Consider the following 20,183-nt stretch of genomic DNA (forward strand, 5'->3'; position numbering starts at 1 on the left):
AACATGAATTTAAGTGTATATACTTAAGTGTATATTAGATATAATGAAGCTATAATGTTGTAGCCTATGAACACGAAATAATGGCAAAATGTACTTTTCCTGTTTGAACTACTAAGAGTGCCTAAGAGAAGAGTCAGTGGTTAGAGCTTGTATATTTATATTTATTCCCAACAAGCAAGCCACTGGCAACAGTGGAAAAATAAATAATCATCCCTGAGAAGATATGAGGAAGAAACCCTATGAGGAAACAGATTTAAAGTGAGCCCATCATCATGTGGGTATATTCTTAACAACCAACAAATATTCAGTGACAGATTTGAGCACAAATCTATATAATCTACAGGTTGTCCGTGTTGGGTCATCCTCAACAGCACTGAACAAAATCGAAGTGATGGGACTCCAACCAGAAGCAGTGCATCAGAATGGATCAGACAGGTCCAGAGAGTAGAAGCAGTCAGGAAAACTTCTCAACAGTATTCCTTCTTGAAATAAGATTTAATATTTTTCCCCAGCAATTATTTTTTTATATTCAGAATTCAGAATAGGTATTAATTGAGATTTTATTCTTCTGTACTTGTTGAGCCCTTAATAAGGAAATGGGATGTCACCGTCATAGTCCGTGTTAAAGATCTGCTCCTAGGATTAAATATTAATTCTTGTTCATCATGACGAGTTTAAGAACACATTTTTACTCATAATTATTAACCCAAATAGTGTAACACACCCAAAGTGTGTTCTTAAACTTAAAAATTTCGGTTTGCATGTTGTGTCTGGTTTTAACTAGAGCTCTTAAACTTGTTAGCCCAGGACTGTTGGAGCCACTATTGGTCCTTGAGCAAGACCCTTAATTGCTCATTTCAGTGTTGTATTATTGCCTCATGTGTATATGCTAAAGAAGAGCATCTGCCAAACAAATGAATGTAAATACAGTAAAGCAATAGTGTTACTTGTAAAACATCAAGGGCTTAAGTGTTGTAGAATACTTAAAATCAGAGGAAGCTGAGTAAATGCCTGACTATCATTATACATCCGTAGTCATCAAGATTATTTATCAACTTATTATGAATTAGTTGGCACAGTGGCCTTGTGTGGGGTCAAGGACAGAATAAAAAGTCTGAGCACCAGGGCTAGCTTGGTGAAGGTTTAATGGCAGAGGAAACTAGGTCAGAGTAAAATGACTTTTTGCAGTTTAGACTTGTGGAGTGACATTTAATGCACCAATAGCAACTTTCATGATAATATTAACTACTAAGAAGTGAGGTTACACTCCATGATCATAGGAGCCATACAATTTAGGAATTTAGACAGGCAGACAGACAGACAGACAGATAAACAGATAGTAGCCATACAATCTAGGAATTATAAAGTGAAAAAAAAAAAATTATAAATATTTAGTAACCATAATCCATTATTCTGCAATCTATCATTTCAATTTAAAAAATTTTTATTATCACTGTGTTATGCTGGCAAATCTTTGTTTTTCAGTGACTATTAACTATTTTTTTAATTATCATTTTATTGTTTTTGATATTTTGTAACTATATTTACACTGCATATATATATATATATATATATATATATATATATATATATATATATATATATATATATATATATATATATTCTCTTCCTGGTTTAACACTAGTAGATGATATGGTCATCTATCCTGGAGGCCATTGCATCTGTCGCCCTCCAAGTACATGAAGATGCAGATGATACACAGACTGAGCACCATGTTTCCCATCATTGATGACTGTAACAGAAACATACAGTCTGTTAGCTTTATTTATTGATCACAAATATAGAATTAACATCAAAACTGACATAATAATAATTGGTTATGCTCAATACTACAAACATACCTAATCTGTATCCATCACTTAAGCCTTCTTTATTCGCCAGGTTTTTTGCTACTACCAAGAGGTATCCAAGGAGCTGAAATAAAAAGAAAAAAATGTCAAGGAATTAATGTACAAAGTGAATGATGCTACAAAATGAAAAAAAATTAGCAGAGACAGACAAACCGGTGCATCATCATCATGAGCCTCACTTATCCTTGGGATAGGAGTTTTGGGAACAACCAAGAAATGCACAGGAGCCTGGGGACTGATGTCACGAAATGCTAAACACTGAAAGAAATATTACAGTAGTACATTATCTGAAGATCAAGTTTCAAAGAAAAGGGAATAACATTTACATTTTAAAGTGATGCAAGTCACTTAGAGGGTTTAAATGACTAGTCTGTCCAAATACCAGTTTGATATTACACATTTAAGCTGAACCCATTCTTCCAAACACCACTCAGCTGCAAAGAAGGTAAATAAAATTTGCCAAAAATCAGGCCTAGGAGACACAATACAAATACTGGGAATGAGAATCAGATGAACCCAAAGAATAACTAACTAACTAACTATCTTAATTCTCAACAAATTATGTTTGTTTTCAGATTAGGGGGCACAGTGGTAGCACCGGTTCGATCCCAATTGCAGGTCACTATCTGTATGGAGTTTAGCATGATCTCCCCATGTCTATGGGGATTTCTGGCATTGAAAGGTATAAGGAAAAAAGCACAAGGAAATAAGTAGTGAAACATTGTGAAGGCACGGCTAGAGCATATCATAACTCCATCTGTCAAATTTCTACCTCACAAAGAGCATTTATTTGCACAGCTGAAAATGTGCTTAAATGAAAAAGGCAAAAAGGGTGATCCTTAATTGTTTCTTTTTACATTTGTTTGTTGACAATAAAAGCTTGGGGAGATAAACCTGAGCTACTGTTTCGTATAAATAACATTATGAAATAAATACTTCTTGGTTCTTTGTCACGCAGTTGCTCAAGAAACAGGAATGTGGTAGCCTACTGGTTAAGGTGTTGGTCTGAGAATCGGATGATTGTGAGTTTGAATCACAGGTCCACCAGGCTGCCACTGTTGGGCCCCTGAGAAAGGCCCTTAACCCTCTATTGCTCAGTTGTATAAAATGAGATGCAAATTGCTCTGGATAAAGGCATCTTCTAAATGCTGTAAATGTAAGAAATGTTCATTACAAACAATATTTACCTTGCTATCTTCATAAATTATGTCTGCAGGAATAGATTTGTCAATTATTTTGGAAAATATGGTCGGAGCAGGACTTCCATATTTCTTGCTGGCTTCCTCAGCTAAGTGAACTTCATCATTGTGTGAAGACAAGCAGAGGTTCTGAATCAAACAACACAACACACACAAGTGTCAAACACAACACACACAAGTGTCAAACAGCACTTTAACGTTGTGTAGCATAACGAGCTAACTATGCTAACAGACTCATATTCTGCCCATTTCCTACAAAAACAACAGAAAGTAAACTTCACAGAACCCGGAAATATTAACTATGTATATATAAACACCTGGACTGTTACAGCACGCCGTTGTAAATTATACACAGAAGGCAACGAGAGCACTTCTCTCTTTATAACACTGCGCAAAATCATTGCAGAGTTCTAACGATTCACTTCAGTTCGCGTTCCACTCTACACGCATGCGCAGTAGTAGCGGCGTCATGTGACATTGGTCAACCTAGAGATTTGTTGGTATACTTTAATTAAAGGATATTTATTTATTTATATTAACTGTACGGATATATTTTTATTGTTTACTCCGGAAAATATCATGCATTGTTATAAAAAATGTATTCCATTTTAAATATAAAATCTCACATAAATCATTGTTTTGGGAAGTGTATCTGTAATATTCTTTATCCCAAAAGTTGCTCTATTAGACTCAGATCTGGTGAATGGAGCCACCAGAAGTAGCCAATGAAGTACCATGTTTGTGGGACTAGTCTGATGAATTGTCATACTAGAAGTATGCATTATTAGATTGGATAACTGGCCATAGAAGAACGCACATGGTCAGTAATCATAGTCAGATAGACTGTGGTATTCAAACCATCCTCCATGCTGATATTAAGAGATGCAATCAACCAAGAAAACATTCCACCACACCATTTCACCAGCAACACTATATAAATATTGGCAGGTTGGGTCAATGGAGGCCAAATTCTAAACCATGTTGCAGCAGAAATTGAGATTCATCAGACCAGAAGATTCTTTTTCCCCAAATCTTCAACCGTCCAGTTTCTGTTAGCCTCTGTTCCTAGCTAACAGGAGTGAAACCAATTATCCGAATCGTTTACTGTTGTAGCCCATTTTCCTCAAGGTTTTACATGTGCATTCTGAGATGCATTTCTGCTCACTGTTTTTTGGGGTTACTGAAGCTGCTCTGAAAGCTCAAACTGGTCTGGTATTTCACACCATTCTCGCTATGTTCTAGAGACGGTTACCTGTGAAAATTCCAGGAGCTCAACATACTCTGAAATACTCAAATCTAACACAAGCCTGTCACCAGCAAAGTAACAAAATCACAAGATCCCATTCTGCCCCTTGGTATCCGCCCCTTTACAATTCAGATAGATAGATAGATAGATAGATAGATAGATAGATAGAACTTTATTGTCATTACATAGTACAGATACACAGCAACAAAATGCAGTTTGGCATCTACCAGAAGTGCAAAGCGTAGCAAAAGTACAGATATATAAATGTAGCATATGTACAGTATTTAATATATATATAGAGAGAGAGAGAGATAGAGAGAGAGAGAGAGAGAGAGAGAGAGAGAGAGAGAATACATTCATTCATTCATCTTCTACCGCTTATCCAAACTACCTCGGGTCACGGGGAGCCTGTGCCTATCTCAGGCGTCATCGGGCATCAAGGCAGGATACACCCTGGACGGAGTGCCAACCCATCGCAGGGCACACACACACTCTCATTCACTCACGCAATCACGCAATCACACACTACAGACAATTTTCCAGAGATGCCAATCAACCTACCATGCATGTCTTTGGACCGGGGGAGGAAACCAGAGTACCCGGAGGAAACCCCCGAGGCACAGGGAGAACATGCAAACTCCACACACACAAGGCGGAGGCGCGAATCGAACCCCCAACCCTGGAGGTGTGAGGCGAACGTGCTAACCACTAAGCCACCGTGCCCCCCAGAGAGAATACATATAATATGTACACTTAAATAAAATAGTGCAGATGTATGTAAAGCACAATATGTGTAGAGGATGAGGAGTATAAAGAAAAATACAATATGTGATATGTACATTGTATGTATAATTTTACAAAAAATATATAGATTATCATAATGTTATGAACATTAACGGTAGCTGCATGAACTGCATGCTGCTACACGATTGGCTGGTTGGATAATTGGGTAATATACATGCCAGTCCAGTTGGTGGCGACAATGCAACAGAAAGCGGGTTTGCCAACTTCCATTAACGAAAGAAGAATAACTATAGATTCGCACGGGGATAAAGAAAAACATGGCGACTTGCAGTAGATCGCCCTTGCAGTTATTTTTATCAAGTCAGACACCGCGTCTGATCTGCACCAGAAATGTCCAAGCTAAAAGTGTAGAATCGGGCCAGTTATATCCACAGATTTTATCGTCTCGGACAGCAAACAGTAAATCAGCTAAAAAGCGAGTGTTGCTTGAGTTCTTTGAGCAGGTGCGAACAGCCGAGCCACAGGAAAAGATCAGAGCTCTGACCCGCGTCCAGCGCATGAAGTATGTGGTTTATCCTCAGACTCCGGCTATAGGAGCGGATAAATGGTACCAGCATTTCACCAAGACGTCGTATCTCCAGGGTCTTCCAGAGAATCTGAGCAGTGTTGAGATAGAGGACGCTGCGGTTTCAGAGCTGAGCTCCTTAGTGTCTAATGCGCTCCTACAGGAGCACTGGTACACCAAGAAGGGCAGGACATTCATTCAGAGAGAGCAGGAGAAGTTTGTTGCACCCTTTGTGACGAACGCAGTGTCTGGGCTTATTTCCTCGTTGGCTGGAAGAAATCCTGCTCTCCAACTGTCTAGTTTAGGTAAGTGTTCTCATCATCATCATAGTCTATACATCTCATTCAGCAGTGTACTAAAATACTGGGGTTGTTCTGATTTCAGATCTGTCTCCTCATGTCAACTTTTACTGGTTGAATGGAGAGAGGACTATTCCAAGAGGACACCGGCGTGGTAGAGTCGAACCACAGAGGTTCCAGATTGATGACAGACCTCACAGTCAGATACGCATCAGACAGCAGCTACCTGAGGTACAGCTTCACTGAAGACTTTCGTCCCTTTGATAACGCAGAACCGCACACACTCAGCACTCCAGTGTAGAATTTTACAGCACACACATGCACTCTATCAGTTGCATGTTAATGACTCAGTGACTCTCTTTCTGTAGTTTGTGCCACTCGAGGCAGAGGTAGCTGCTGAAGTGCCAGTAATCCAGTATGCTCCTGATTGCCTTCCTTTGTTCCGAAGACAGTATGACAATAATATTTCTACTGGTGTGTATGCCTTGAAGAATCGTGTACAAAAAAACAAAAACGATGGATTTGTATATTGTGTATATGTTTATATATGTAAAGTGCGTACAAAGATAGATGTTTGTGTGTACATATATAATGTAATTTCTCTTAGATCCAATTCGATCCAATTTTAATTGTATAGCACTTTTAACAATGAATATTGTCTCAAAGCAGCTTTACAGAATATAAGAGTTTGATTTAATATTAGATTTCTATTATTTAAATATATATTTGTATTTATCCCTAATGACCTTAGTCATCTATGGCAAGAAAAAACACTGAGATGTTGTGAGGAAGAAAACTTGAGAGGAACTGGACTCAAAACATCAGTGTATCTTGTAAACATATGCTTCAAGCATATGTCCTAGGGAACATGGTGAATAACACACATTAAAACCCATAAATAGTGCAGTATTTTGAATAATAAATATTTAAGATACTGAATATATACTTAGTCTAATCGTTTATTTCCAATTTTCATATAAAAAAAAATCTCAGATTTTCAGTGTTGTCTTTTTAGAGGGGTGTGTGTGTGTGTAAATGACTTCCTGTAACCATTTTTTTTAACCCACATAGGTGCTAAACTGCAAGACCCATGCTGCTATGGTCACACACAGTTCCACGTGGTCCCTGATCGTTTCCGCAGAGACAAACTGATTAATAAAAACCTCACTGAACACATTGAGGTGTTTTTGAGGGCCAACGCTATTGCAAGCCTCTTTGCATGGACGGGAGCGCAGGCCATGTATCAGGGTGAGTTTATATAGCACTTGTAGTTCTTATTACATTGCTGTTGCAATTATGGGAATTGTTTTTGTCAATTATAATTACAAAGTTTTTGGAAAGCTCTGACTTGGCTGTGTGACATCATGATAAAACAATCACATCATCTTTCATGTTAAAGAAAGTACATATAATGTCAGGACTTGACTCATATGTTTATATCAAACACTTTGAAGGTTTGTCATACATGGATTACAGTCAATGTCATTCAACTGTACTTGAGTTATTAAATGCAGTTGATAATAAACCATTTATAACAAGCCACCTGCCAGTTGCCACCTACAATGTGTCTTATCCTTGACACTTCATTCTCCTTTTCTCTCTAGGATTTTGGAGTGAACAGGACGTGAGCAGACCATTTGTGTCTCAGGCTGTGATCACAGATGGCCAGTACTTTTCCTTCTTCTGCTATCAGCTCAACACTCTGGCACTGAGTTCATTCTCAGTTCCTAACAACCCACGTAAGAACCTGTGTTGGGGTACAGACAGTCTGCGCCTCTACGACAAAGTCACAGATGGAGACGTAATCGGTTGGGATGATGACGTGTTTAAGCTTCTTGTAAAGTTTCTACTAAACAAGCCATAAATTAAACCAAGAGTTTGGAACTTTGGTGGAATTTTCCTAATAAAAAATAAATATAATATGCCACTATGTGTTGCAGTTGTTTGAAATTGAGCACATGTGCAATTTAAATGTTCACAATAAATAAATGTGTAATCTAATGAACGCTTGGATTACCTTTTATATTTAAATTTAAACTTGTCTGAAAGCTTTGGATAGGAGGATTATTGCATATTTTGAAGATTTTTTAAAGATTTTGTTCTTGTAAAAATAACATTTGCTCTTTTGACTATTATTTTAGATTTCACCTCACAGATTTGGTAACTGTCATTTAACATCACACACAACTACGGCTTTTTACAGCAACAAAGTTCTGTACGATAACTTAAAAGATTTCGAGATCGTCTTTTTTCCAACCTGGTAAATGGAGTTTTTCTAGATTAGACTCAAGGCAAACAAACTTCACACTACAGAAAAAACATCAGAACAAAAATGTATAATCTCCGCTTCTGTTTATTATTCATATATAATTTAACATTGCTGTAATAAGTATTGCTCATGAGATCAAAGCATGAAGTTTAAGTTCACTGGTCTAAATGTAGCACCCACATTTCTTCCAGAGGTTGATGTTCTTTTATTGCTCCTTATAACCTTATGATCCAAAAGTTCTGTGTAACGTAAGTACACTGAATGTTTTGGATCATTTCAAACAGCAAGTTTGACAGAAAGTTAGTTAGTTCTCCACTTTCCTCTGTCTGGTTGTGGTCTCTTCATCCTCCAAGGTGTTCTCCTCCTGCATCCTATGACACAAATAATATAGTTTGAATAATGTGTAGACGAGACTCCCTGTCTCTCTCTCTCTCACACACACACACACACACACATTTCCAAGCTTCAAACTACTACACATACTATAGAATTCAGTATGTACAATACTTTTCTTTTGTGTATTGTCTTGTGTTTTGTATTGTCTATCCACGCTGTCTTTTGTCTTGTTTGCATTAGATTGCACAGATGCACTTTATGTGGCTAGAACTAACTAACTTAAAGGCAGGGTCTCCGATGTTTGAAAGCCAATGTTGACATATAAAATCACCAAAACAAACACGCCCCTAACCCAAATGGGTCCCACCCCTGTATTGATAGCTCCGCCCACACATACATGCGTAACCCAGGCAACAAATGGAAAGAAATGTGTCTATCATAGCTGAAGGGAAGAACAATACGATTGCAGATAAACAAACAAGCAAAAATGGCACACAAGCATAATGATGCAAAGGACGGCATATATCAATTCTGTGAAACAAAGCAAAACCAACGTTACTCACCTATAGAGAAGGAAAAAGCAACCTCGGCGTCTTAAGTAAAGTTGACCGCATATTCACAGATTGGATTGCAGATTGGAGAGGTGTTATTTGTGTAGTAACAGCGTTTAGTTCAGGAGTTATTGACTCGGGAAATTCGAATCTGTGAATATGCGGCCAACTTCCCGCTCCTTCAGTTCTCTTCAGCTCTGGAAAGCTGATCCTATATTAACACAGGTCCTACTTCTTGCCTTATCTTAAGCCTTTCTTCGCTTTCTTTCTTTGTTTTTATCCTCCATGTCAATGTTAGATGTTTTCTGATAATGTCACACATGCACACTGAACACTCTCTCTGCCCATATTGACAAGACCCGCCCCTTTCTGCTCATTGGCTACACGTTTGTTTTGATTTTTGTTTAGTTTTCGGCCGGACTCAGTTTTCTGAAGCGTTTCTCAAAAATTGGAGACCCCACCTTTAAGTTCTTAGCTCTGTGTTGTTCTATGTGGCACTTTCTTTATTCTATGTAGCACCATGATCCCGGAGAAAGTTGTCTAATTTCACTGTGTACTGCTTCAGCTGTATATGGTTGAAATGACAATAAAAGCTACTTGACTTGACTTGAATGCTATCTGCTATGGATTAGCATTAGAAGTTTAGAATTTGGAGAATTTTAAGATGGTGTTTTGGCAACCATTAAAAAATGTGTGCTTCCACTTCCAGGATACCTTCTTGTCTATCGTGACTTGCAATGTTGATGAAATGTACAAAATAATTGACAACTGCTAGAGATATTGAGTTTAATTTGATCAGTGCCCTTCAGAAAGCTATATGTCATCATTAGATGTACTTACGGTGTATGTTCGTACAGTCCGTTCTCTGGAAAGTTGAGAGAAGAATGTCGGTTCAGACATTTTGTTTTTTGGTAATTTAACACACACTGTTACTTTTTTATCTCTTTAGCCTACCTGTTGTTCCAGCAGGACCTTTTTTTTTCTGACTGTATCTCTCATAGAGCAGGATGAGAGTAACGAGGATGGCGACTTCAACAGCTATAGCCACAAAAGGCTTAAGCGGTTCAGAGAAGGACAGAACTTTGAGGATCAACTGCGACTCACTGGGTTTGATATCGAATATTGCGCTGCATGTGTATTTTCCCGAGTCTTCCTGGGTCAAGTTCATCAAGGTCAGTTTGGTTATATTTTTGGCTAAGAGGATCTTGTAGTTCATGGGGTCAGCGGTGGCATTGATAAGCTCCTGGGTAAGAGATACACAGTCATTTGATTTCTCATTATATATAATACATATAGTATTCAAATATATATCAGTACATATATTATAACAGATACATAAAACACAATGTCCTCAATTATTAGTGTGGAGAACCTTCTAAAGAAAAGTTATCAAAATTTTTGATCAGAAGATACCGGATTACATCCAAATCCATCTGCCTTTATTAAAAATGGAATATTTGAAATTGCTGCATGGGAAATAATTGCAAAATTTGTAGAATGTAAAACCAGCTGTCTGTGAGCATTATGCAATTCATTCTAAAAATCATCTAAAAGTCAAAGAAGTATGTAACATTTATTTAAAGTATAATGCATTCCATACAAGACTACTGTACGTAAATGCATGTATGTTTGTTTCAAATAATCATTTCATTTATTTGAGCAGAATTTGAATATAAATGTTGCCTTTAAAGAATATGGAGTTTAGTTGAGTAAAATAGGATTTACAGCATCACGCTAAACATTTTAATAATGTATTAACAGGATCACACAGGAAACGTGGAAGCTTTTTGAGTATCTTTTCATTTAAAATGTTCCACTAAGCCAAGAAAAGATTTAGGATACTAATAATAAAGTAAGCTTTATCTTCTAGGTATGAAAATGCACTTTCTATTTTATTTCCCTTCCATTGTTTAGATACAACAAAATATAGAAACAGTATATTGGTCAATGTAAACCCAATAGACTTGGTTTAAATGAATAATTAATTTTACTGTGTTAAATTAACCCCACATGCGTTCTATCTAATATTTACACATCTGTATGTGTGAATATCTTGCTGTTTACAACCCAGCATTTCTTTAAGTCTAGGATAGTCATTAGAGCTGGATGAAACTCAGGGTGCCAATAGTTTCCTATAACATTAGATTCTATTCCTTAACCATACAGCTGTTAGTGTATCCCATTTGTTACTTATTTGTTATTTAAAATTGGGTCCTGGTTCTGTAATATTGTACCATACTGAATATTGTACAATGCTTTTTAGGTAACCTATACTTGTTTATAGATAACTAATGTAAATGCACAGTACTTTACCTTTTCACTGCCATTGGTTTTGTACCATTCCCAAGTGTTGGGTATGCGCTTGATGCCACAATCCAGTACAACTGTATCTCCAACATAGCTCACTATGGGCCTGTCTCGCTTGTCTTTAATTGCAGGCACTTCTCAAACCAAACACAATTCAGAACATTTTTAGTTGTATTAAATCCACATTATGTCCACATTTATGTACAGTGTAACATTAGAATTTGGTCTGATTAAATGTAACTGATTCAGTACACTGGTTGAAGAGTATTTGAATGGTTTAGACTGCATTAAAAGTGCAGGGATTCCAACATCCCAATTCTGAGTTAAGAAGATATAACTCAAGGTTAAACAGTGTTGGGCCTTTAAGATTAAGTTTGCTTTTTGAACATACCTTTTAAAACAAAAGTAGCTTGTAACTCTTTTCCCACATAGCTGAAGATACATGAGTAGTTTCCTAGATCACTGGCCTGGATATTAAAGCTGAAAGAAATTAGCGTGATAATATAGAACTGGTATTGATCATTTCAAATATAGGGCAGTTCTGTGTAATCTGAACTAATCTGACAAAAATTTTTCTTGATTACTTTCAATCAATATTTATTATCCAAAATCACCGTTACAATCACCTGTACGGTGCTCAAAACAATAAACAAGTTTATAGCGATGTGACTACATTTGATTAATACAGTAAACTACCCAGAAGCCTTTTGTTTGAAGAGGTCAATTCATACTTACATCTTTTTAAGGATATAATGTTCATTGTGCCTGTAAATAGATTGTTGGGAGTTTTCAATTTCATCTTCATCTTTTCTCCAAAAGCCCGTTATATTTGAGTGTTGACTAGGAATGTCAGTCAGGTTACACAAAAGCTCTATGTTTTGGGGTTTCAGGATTTCCAGCTCTTGAACAGTGACATGACTTTGACCTGTGTGTTGAAAGATTACTGACTTATAAGCAACAACATTTAAAAAATAATGAAAGATAATGAACATTTAATACCATGTTACTATGCTGAATATAAAGGTCTATACAATTACATTACTTAGTAAACATTTAAGTCAAGTGTTATTTGAAATTTCTAGATTTAACATGTGCATAAAACATGATAAACTAGTTTACCTTTATGTACTATAGTCCTACGTGATGTTATAGCATCGTCAGTCACTGGAGAGAAGGTGGTCTCTTTATTTATTAAAAAGACAGACAAAACGTAAAGATGTAACAGATTAAGTATTCACTTCATTGTGACTCATATTTCATAATCAGTTGCAGATTAATGAATATAAATTATTACAATAAAAATATCATCCTTTAATTCTAAATGTAAAAAAAATATATAGACATATCTGTTCACATACTTTTAACCTACTCCATATAGAAGGTCATTGATACTAAAGCTAAACATCCTTCCTTAGTCATAATGTAGATAGAATAAATTATATAGGAAATACAAATACCTGTGTTCACACCTTGCCAGTAGAGAAAAACAAGAAACAAAAGCATAGCATTTACATAACAGCTTTCCTTGTCTCTCCTCTGTGTTTGTCCAGACTGAGGCATTTCAGTGCTTCCTTGTCCGAAGCAGGGCCTGCGAGACTACTGCACCTCTGTATGTGCGTGCACACGCGCACACGCGCACACACACACACACACACACACACTACCTACCTCTCTCACACTCCTCCCCCCTCTCTCTGCAGCCATGGTGACTCGGCAGCAGTGGGATCTGCTTGTTTTAAATGAATCATGAGGATGGAGGCAGCCAGCCACAGCCCAGCTTGTATCAAATGATCCTGCAGCAAGCCCACGTCACGTAGCCTACTGCTGAAAAGAGTGAGTTCGTGTTAAAGAACAAGTGTGTTGTGGAAGGCCTGTGGGGAATAATGGAGCATAATTACAGTCCAGTGGTGTAGTCGGGGCCATACGCACGTATACAGCGTATGCTTACTTTTTCCCCAGGGCTGTTTGCATATAACGACTTCTATGGCTTAAAATTAGCGTATACCCTCGGTATACCCACTTGTTTTGCTGCTTAAAACGTCCATAATTTACCCTCGTCTTTTCTTCCCCTTTAACTGCATCGCAAAACTTCGTTGTAATTGGTTCATTGTTATTTGAATTCCGCCCCCTTTCCCCGCCCCCTACAGCTGTCGTGTACCAGCTTCACCGAGCGTTTACTGGGAGGAGAGTTTACTTCATCAACAGAAGCTGGTGTCATGCTGAAGCACCGAGTCAATAACTCCTGAGCTAAACGCTCCTATTACACAAATAACACCTCTTTTTCACCGTAGTAATGTAGAGAGGCAGCTACAACCCAATTTTCCTCAAAATCAGCTTTCCTCCGCGGTGGACAAAATACATAAGTCTCTATATGCAGACGACTGAGAAACAGATTCCAAGGGACCGTCTGCAAAGTGCAAAACCCGAAAAGCGAATATTAAAAAACAGTCAATAACTTCACTGTAATAGAAATTGTAATACACTGTCACCAAATTCAGCTCACACATCACTGATGTCCTGATAGTTATACTACAACACTTACTTTGAGAAACCTTGCTTTTTGTTTATTTTTATTCAGGGTTCCCACGCGTCCTGGAAAACCTGGAAATTCTGGAAAATTAATGACCAATGTTCCAGTCCTGGAAAACACATGGAAAATGAAAGAAAACATAAACTGTCCTGGAAAAAATCTTGTTGTCCTGGAAAATTATTATTTTTAAATGTTCTTGATCATTTAAAGATCATCTTGATCATTTAAAAATTAGTAACAGAAAGCGCTCTCTTCAGGGACGCTGGGTTTTGACGGGTTTTTTGTTATGCTGTTTAATCTCGCTGTGACGGATGACGCTGTCTTGTGTTGGCGGTTTCCGGTGCTAGGAATGGTTTAAGTGCTCGAATGTTTTCAGCAAATGGTGACGGGTAAGCAGGTTATATTAACCTTGTTAATCTGAATATCATGTGCAAGGGGAATGCACAGCAAACTAAAGCATGCATGACGGCATTGGCCTGAGAAAGGAAAGGGTATTAATATATGCGGTCTTTTTATTTTATAAATGTTGAAATTTCATTCACATGACAAATTGTCTTTAAAAGTATAGTTAAGTAATAGCCATAAAGTGTACGTTGTTTTTCTTCTGGAGAGAAGTACATATTACTTTAGGCAGTGAATCTGTGATCCTTTTTTTTTTTTTTTTTGCTAAATTTGAAATGTCCTGGAAAAGTCCTGGAAAATGATCTCTGAAAAAGAGTGGGAACAATGTTTGCATTATAAACAATATACAACAATATACATTTCACTGTGATGCAAACCTCAATGTGTAAATCAGCTTTTGTCAAACATATGTGATCCTGCTGCTTATATAAGAGCTATTACAGATATTGTTAAACTCTGTGGTCTCTGTACTTGCTTTAGCTCAATGCACAATGCACAATACCAAGGGATATATCTGCTCGGTATTTGTGCTTCTGTCATCTTAAGGCATTTTATGTGGACCCATTTTGTGCAGGTTCCACACTGAATCTATAAGGGGGGAAATATGTAAATTATATTTATAAAATATTTGCTTTAGGAATCCTGTAATGCATAAACATATTGAAATATTTAATTACTTTAAATTTATCCATACACTCCCTGACAAAAGTCTTGTTGCCTATCTAAGTTGTAGGAACAACAAATAATAACTTGACTTCTAGTCAATCATTTGGAATCAGAAGTGGCTTATATGAAAGGCAAAGGCCTCTAGATTAAGCTTATTTTATCATGCCTTGATTTTTAATTATTTAATTAGGACAGAAAGGTGGAGGCTGAAGTATGAGAAGGAGCACCATCCTGCTGAAGAGTTTGCCCTCTCCTGTGGTATTTAATGGGCAGCAAGAATGTCTTGATACCTCCCGCACGCCCCCATACTGAATGTAACCCCAAACAATGATTTTTCCTCCACTGAACTTGACTGTTTTCTGTGTGAATCTTGGGTCCATGCGGGTTCCAATAGGTCTTCTGCAGTATTTGTGATGATTGGGATGCAGTTCAATAGATGATTCATCAAAAAATCAACCTTATGCCACTTTTCCACAGTCCATGTTACAATAGATAGAAAAAATGTTTGGAACATACTGTAACTGAACAAACAATGCATAATTGAATGTCAAAATAGTTTTTATATAAGTGTATGAGTGCATTATGGTAGACCTTTACGTTAGCATCGCAAAGGTTGTGGGTTCGATTCCCAGGGAACACAGATACTGATAAAATGTATGTAACTCAAATGCAATGTGAGTTTCTTTGGATAAAAGTGTCTGCTAAAGGCATTAATGTTAATGTCATGTAAATGCAAACACTGAATTCTGTGTGTTGTTTTTGCTTTTCTTGTTTTGGCAGCGTGGCAGGGAACAGGGGGTTTATGAGGTGGGCGGGGGTAGTAGTATACCCCTTTTTTTTGAGGACCACACCACTGGTCTTGATACATTTTGTTTCATTTTCTAAAGAGGGCGGCCAAAGAGAATAGAAATGACCTGGATTATTTTCATGCTTTTAATTAATTCTTCCTGTATTGTGTTATTGAGAATTATTAATTTTGACATATTTCATTAGGAGTTCTAAACAGTTTAAATATCATTGTTTTGACTTAATATGACACAACATAATATAAAAAATACATTTACTTAACTTATTTATGCCTTACTCGTGGTTCCACACTATAAGTCTGTTTTCAGCCGTGTTAGAAATTTTCTTGCATAGTTGAACAAATATTCAGTTTTTATTTTTCCTCAGTTAAAAAAAACTTGTTAGTCTGCACTTGTCTGTAACAATTTTGTTTTATAAGTTTAATAAGTGCATATTTTATTGACGTTTTCTGTCCACAATAAACAATGTTTTTGCACAATTGTCTGTATGGTGTATATTGATTTGGTAGAATGTTAACTGTGCAGGAACAATTTAGGTAATTTCTTTCAATAAATACAAATCAATATTATATATGTTAGTTCAACTTGATTAAATAGACATTTTAATGTAAATGAGCTACATGCATAATCTAGATTTGAATTTAAAACAAGAAAAAAAATATTTTTTATTTTTTAAGTAATTTAGTTGCTTAAACTCACAACATTGTGTACATTTTACAAATACTTTGTTGTTAGTTTTATTTAAAACCTATCCAAGTTGAATTTACTTAAAAACTGTGATGCAAAAATGGTTCCTACATACTGTAGTTTAAAATCCAACACATTTTTTTACACTGTAAGCACGACATTCACATAACTTAGTACTTAAAAAAACAGCAAACAGAAATAAAATATGAATTAGAACAATTATGAACAATTAAGAATAGAATAAACAGAACAAATATAATATACTAAAAGATTAATAAGGGCATATTTTATTAAAGTTTTCTGTCCAAAATAAACAATGTTTATGCACAAATGTCTGTATGGTGTATATTGATTTGGTAGAATGTTAACTGTGCAGGAGCAATTTAGGTAATTTCTTTCAGCAATTACAAATTAATATTATATATTATGTTAGTTCAACTTGATTAAATTTTTTATGTAACTGTGTCTAACATTCACCATGAGATGAATTTTTGAGCGTTTATTCTTACAACATATGCGTCTCACCCACAGCACGTCACTTCTTCCTTGTTCTACTGCACATCATTCAAATCAGCTCGTAATAGCGCCACAGGCGCAGCCAATAGGAAGCGCGCTCACATTAACGCAGGATTTAACTTTAACAACCCTCGAACTTATCACCTTATATATACTGCTGAAAAAATGAAGGGCACACTTCTATTACACACCGGATCTCGATAAACCAAATATACAAGCAAAAACTAAATACTTCACTAATCACAAAATCGTCTGTCTGAAATGTTAAAACTAAATATCCTCAAAAACAAATTCTTCTTCACTATGTTGACCTACAATTTACTACACAGCATGAAATCACTTTATGATTGTCGCAGTCTCTTGTTTCACTCTGATTGGACAGATCCAAGCGAGTACTTATTCAATATTTCTGAATGACGTCAGAAATTCTGCGCGTCCACTTGTTTGCATTTAAATTTAAACTCCAGAGGTCCGCGAGTGCTTAAGAGTTTCAGTATAAACGCTTTACACTGATCCTACACTGACTTTAAAGGCTTCTGAAAATGAGTGGAAACGTCGATTCAACAGAAGGAGCCGAGATATCAGGTACTTTTATATGATATAGTCAGATATCAGAAATAATCCGATCGTGTTTCTTTTGTTTTTTAATTTATTTTCCACTCAGGAGGCGAGAAAACTCAGGAGAGCTGCTGCTAGCTTGTTGATGATGACAATTTTTGAGTTCTTAATATATACTTAATATATTCTTTCTTTCTTTCTTTCTTTCTTTCTTTCTTTCTTTCTTTCTTTCTTTATTTCTTTATTTATTTATTTATTTTACAAATCATTTGTTAATGAAGATGGATGACTGTGTTAGATAGCCGCCCTGCTAACCAGTTAGCGCTAGAGATCAACTGTCACAATCTAGTTAGCAATTGTCTAGCTGTATAAACATCTATAGTTCAATAACACTGAGCTCCTATCTGTTGTTTACAAATCATTTAGCTGGGATGGAAGTCCGGATCAACCGAAGAAACTTTCCCATCAACTTGTGGCATTTGGTGAATGATCCTCAGATTTGTTCAATCTGCTGGGATGACAGTGGGGAAGGAATCCTGATCTGTCCAGAGGCCTTCAAAGCTGAAGTGCTGTCTAAAGCCAACAAGGAGAAGATCTTCAGAACAACTAATTTCATCAATTTTGTTCGTCAGCTAAACCTGTATGGCTTCAGGAAAGTTTGCCCTGACTATAAGATCTCATTGACAGAAGTGAGCTTCATACAGCACTATTTTAACCCCAACTTCAAACGGGCCAACCCGGAGCTTCTGGCGAAGCTAAAGAGACTCACAACTTCCAACAGGACCAAGCTTGCCACTGGGCAAGAGATCTCCAACCACCCAAGTACTTTTCATCCAGTGCTGAATTCACCTGACATCTCTGCTGTGGTCGGTCAGTAGATGTTCAGAACAAGCTATAATTTATTCTTTCATTTATATATTATTCATCTTTAGTAACTACTTTACTCTGGTCAGTTTCAAAGTGGCTCCAGAGCCTATCAAAATAAAACTGGGTGCTCTGATTGGGATGCCAGCCCATCACACACATACACAGCAATATGCTATTCATTAGCAAAACCAATTCATTTCCTGGCATGTACTGTAGGGGGAGGATGTAGGAGGTCTGAAATCTAAGTACATTAGAGGGAAGGAAATTGGGTATCACGTTTATTTTAAAACCTGATATTTCACCTTGACAGAAGTCCAGAAGATGGACACCAGGAGCTGCATTGTATTGTAATATTGTTTCAGAATAACGTATTAGTGAGATGTGGTTAACATGTTACTCAACACTGAGCCCTTTGTCAACCTTCATTGTTTTGTGTTCGTTTTGTTGCAGAGAACCATTGCTGTATCCCAGGCTATTTGGATTCCAACATGCCCTGCTCCCAACAAGAAGTTGCCTCCTCCGCGCATTGTGGCTATTATCCTGTGAGAGCTGAGAAACTTTTTTAATTTTACAATAAGCTACAATAAGGTTTGGTAGGAATGTAAACTTTAAACCTTAATGTGTGCTATAACACAGAACCACTTATTGTCCAGGAATCATTTAGCCACCTCCAGTACACTGGCCAGGATCCCAACTGGCAGTCAGCTGATGTCCAGGACGACTTATTTAGCCACTTTCTGTACACTGTCCAGGATCCAGATCCCAGGAAGAGTCACATGAACCTGGACACTGTATTCAATGCAGAAGATGAAATGCAGGTCAGGTTATACAGAAAGTATTAAAATACAGTTAATTCAGATTAGATGATCCTCCCTCATTAACACCCACCTGTGCTAATAGTCTGTGTGTGTGTGTTTGTGTGTTTTCTCCCTATTCAGGCTGCTGATTTCTTCACTCTGCTTGACTTGTGAAGACAGTTAAATATAATTAATTATTGATATTATATATATTTTTACATTTATTAAATAATTCTAATCATTAAGCCAACTCTTGTATTATTCTGAATCATTTCTTTAATAAAAAAAGACATGAATATACCAATAGCTCTTGCAGAGGCATTTATTATATCCAATGCAATGTGATATTTGTATGAATTTAAAATTTGTACTTCAGTCTAATCATCAATCAATATCAACTATTGATATTTAAGAATAACTATTTTTTTTAAAAATTGCATGTATTGATCATTCTTTTTAGATTTAAATATAAATTTAGTGGTACTTTGACAAGTATTATTTTAATGCAAATTTGACTTAGCAATAAATTCTAACCATATCTTAAAGGTGAATGTATGAAACAATGCACAGAAAAGTGGGGCCTGATGCACGAAATGTAAATAAATGATTTATTCAACAAAGTAATTTATTTTTTGTAACTTCTATACACTTATTTGGTAAAGATTTGGAAATAAGTTATGAACAACGTTCTAATATTTAACAAAAGATCTGAAACAAGAATCAATGCAGAAGAATACTGAATATGCACAGTTTTGCCTAAGAACTATATATGCTGATGGTGGTGTAGAATATGCATGAAGCTTTAAACAGTGCCCTAGAGGTTTAACTTCTAGAAACTGGTCAGTCATTGCAATGTGCTCTAAGCGGACATCATTTGGATGACATTGAAATTATTTTCCTGCACACAGAGCAGTAAAAGAGAGACAGTAATGAATCTTGTAGTTGTAGTTGAGCTCCACACACAGCA

General features: G+C 36.5%; 3 protein-coding genes and 1 long non-coding RNA gene across 4 annotated transcripts; 2 read left to right on the forward strand and 2 right to left on the reverse strand.

Moving 5' to 3' along the window:
- Positions 1-1,128: 1,128 nt before the first annotated feature.
- Positions 1,129-3,517, reverse strand: hint2 (histidine triad nucleotide binding protein 2). Its single transcript, XM_060883108.1, has 5 exons — positions 3,388-3,517; positions 3,059-3,199; positions 2,025-2,129; positions 1,863-1,935; positions 1,129-1,753 (listed from the first exon to the last, which is right to left on the reverse strand). Exons 1-5 carry the CDS (start codon positions 3,469-3,471, stop codon positions 1,662-1,664), a joined length of 495 nt encoding a protein of 164 aa, XP_060739091.1. The 5' UTR covers positions 3,472-3,517; the 3' UTR covers positions 1,129-1,661.
- Positions 3,518-5,328: 1,811 nt separating this feature from the next.
- mrps30 (mitochondrial ribosomal protein S30) lies at positions 5,329-7,925 on the forward strand. Its single transcript, XM_060883928.1, has 5 exons — positions 5,329-5,930; positions 6,010-6,155; positions 6,293-6,398; positions 6,996-7,172; positions 7,529-7,925. The coding sequence occupies exons 1-5, from the start codon at positions 5,378-5,380 to the stop codon at positions 7,786-7,788; spliced, it is 1,242 nt and encodes a 413-aa protein (XP_060739911.1). The 5' UTR covers positions 5,329-5,377; the 3' UTR covers positions 7,789-7,925.
- Positions 7,926-8,261: 336 nt separating this feature from the next.
- On the reverse strand, positions 8,262-12,974 carry emb (embigin). Its single transcript, XM_060883930.1, has 8 exons — positions 12,845-12,974; positions 12,507-12,569; positions 12,123-12,312; positions 11,779-11,867; positions 11,394-11,521; positions 10,035-10,323; positions 9,921-9,945; positions 8,262-8,564 (listed from the first exon to the last, which is right to left on the reverse strand). Exons 1-8 carry the CDS (start codon positions 12,945-12,947, stop codon positions 8,498-8,500), a joined length of 954 nt encoding a protein of 317 aa, XP_060739913.1. The 5' UTR covers positions 12,948-12,974; the 3' UTR covers positions 8,262-8,497.
- LOC132855163 (uncharacterized) lies at positions 12,859-14,458 on the forward strand. Its single transcript, XR_009649293.1, has 3 exons — positions 12,859-12,996; positions 13,088-13,220; positions 13,966-14,458. It is a non-coding gene; the product is annotated as an uncharacterized LOC132855163 (long non-coding RNA).
- The last annotated feature ends 5,725 nt before the right edge of the window (positions 14,459-20,183 follow it).

This window comes from Tachysurus vachellii, chromosome 12 (assembly GCF_030014155.1).
Source record: "Tachysurus vachellii isolate PV-2020 chromosome 12, HZAU_Pvac_v1, whole genome shotgun sequence".
NCBI classification, from domain to species: Eukaryota; Metazoa; Chordata; class Actinopteri; order Siluriformes; family Bagridae; genus Tachysurus; species Tachysurus vachellii.

What these genes read in the sequence shown, in the direction of transcription:
- hint2 (XM_060883108.1), bottom strand. Translation starts at nt 3,471, where the DNA reads ATGATTTTGCGCAGTGTTATAAAGAGAGAAGTGCTCTCGTTGCCTTCT. An exon ending in GGCGTGCTGTAACAGTCCAG is followed by an intron (nt 3,200 to 3,387) that starts GTGTTTATATAT and finishes TGTTTGATTCAG; the next exon opens with AACCTCTGCTTGTCTTCACA. An exon ending in AAGTGATGGATACAGATTAG is followed by an intron (nt 1,754 to 1,862) that starts GTATGTTTGTAG and finishes TTTCTGTTACAG; the next exon opens with TCATCAATGATGGGAAACAT.
- mrps30 (XM_060883928.1), top strand. Translation starts at nt 5,378, where the DNA reads ATGGCGACTTGCAGTAGATCGCCCTTGCAGTTATTTTTATCAAGTCAG. An exon ending in TCTCCAACTGTCTAGTTTAG is followed by an intron (nt 5,931 to 6,009) that starts GTAAGTGTTCTC and finishes TTCTGATTTCAG; the next exon opens with ATCTGTCTCCTCATGTCAAC. An exon ending in TCAGACAGCAGCTACCTGAG is followed by an intron (nt 6,156 to 6,292) that starts GTACAGCTTCAC and finishes CTCTTTCTGTAG; the next exon opens with TTTGTGCCACTCGAGGCAGA.
- emb (XM_060883930.1), bottom strand. Translation starts at nt 12,947, where the DNA reads ATGCCTCAGTCTGGACAAACACAGAGGAGAGACAAGGAAAGCTGTTAT. An exon ending in AGCTACTTTTGTTTTAAAAG is followed by an intron (nt 11,522 to 11,778) that starts GTATGTTCAAAA and finishes TGGTTTGAGAAG; the next exon opens with TGCCTGCAATTAAAGACAAG. An exon ending in GGACTGTACGAACATACACC is followed by an intron (nt 8,565 to 9,920) that starts GTAAGTACATCT and finishes TTTGTGTCATAG; the next exon opens with GATGCAGGAGGAGAACACCT.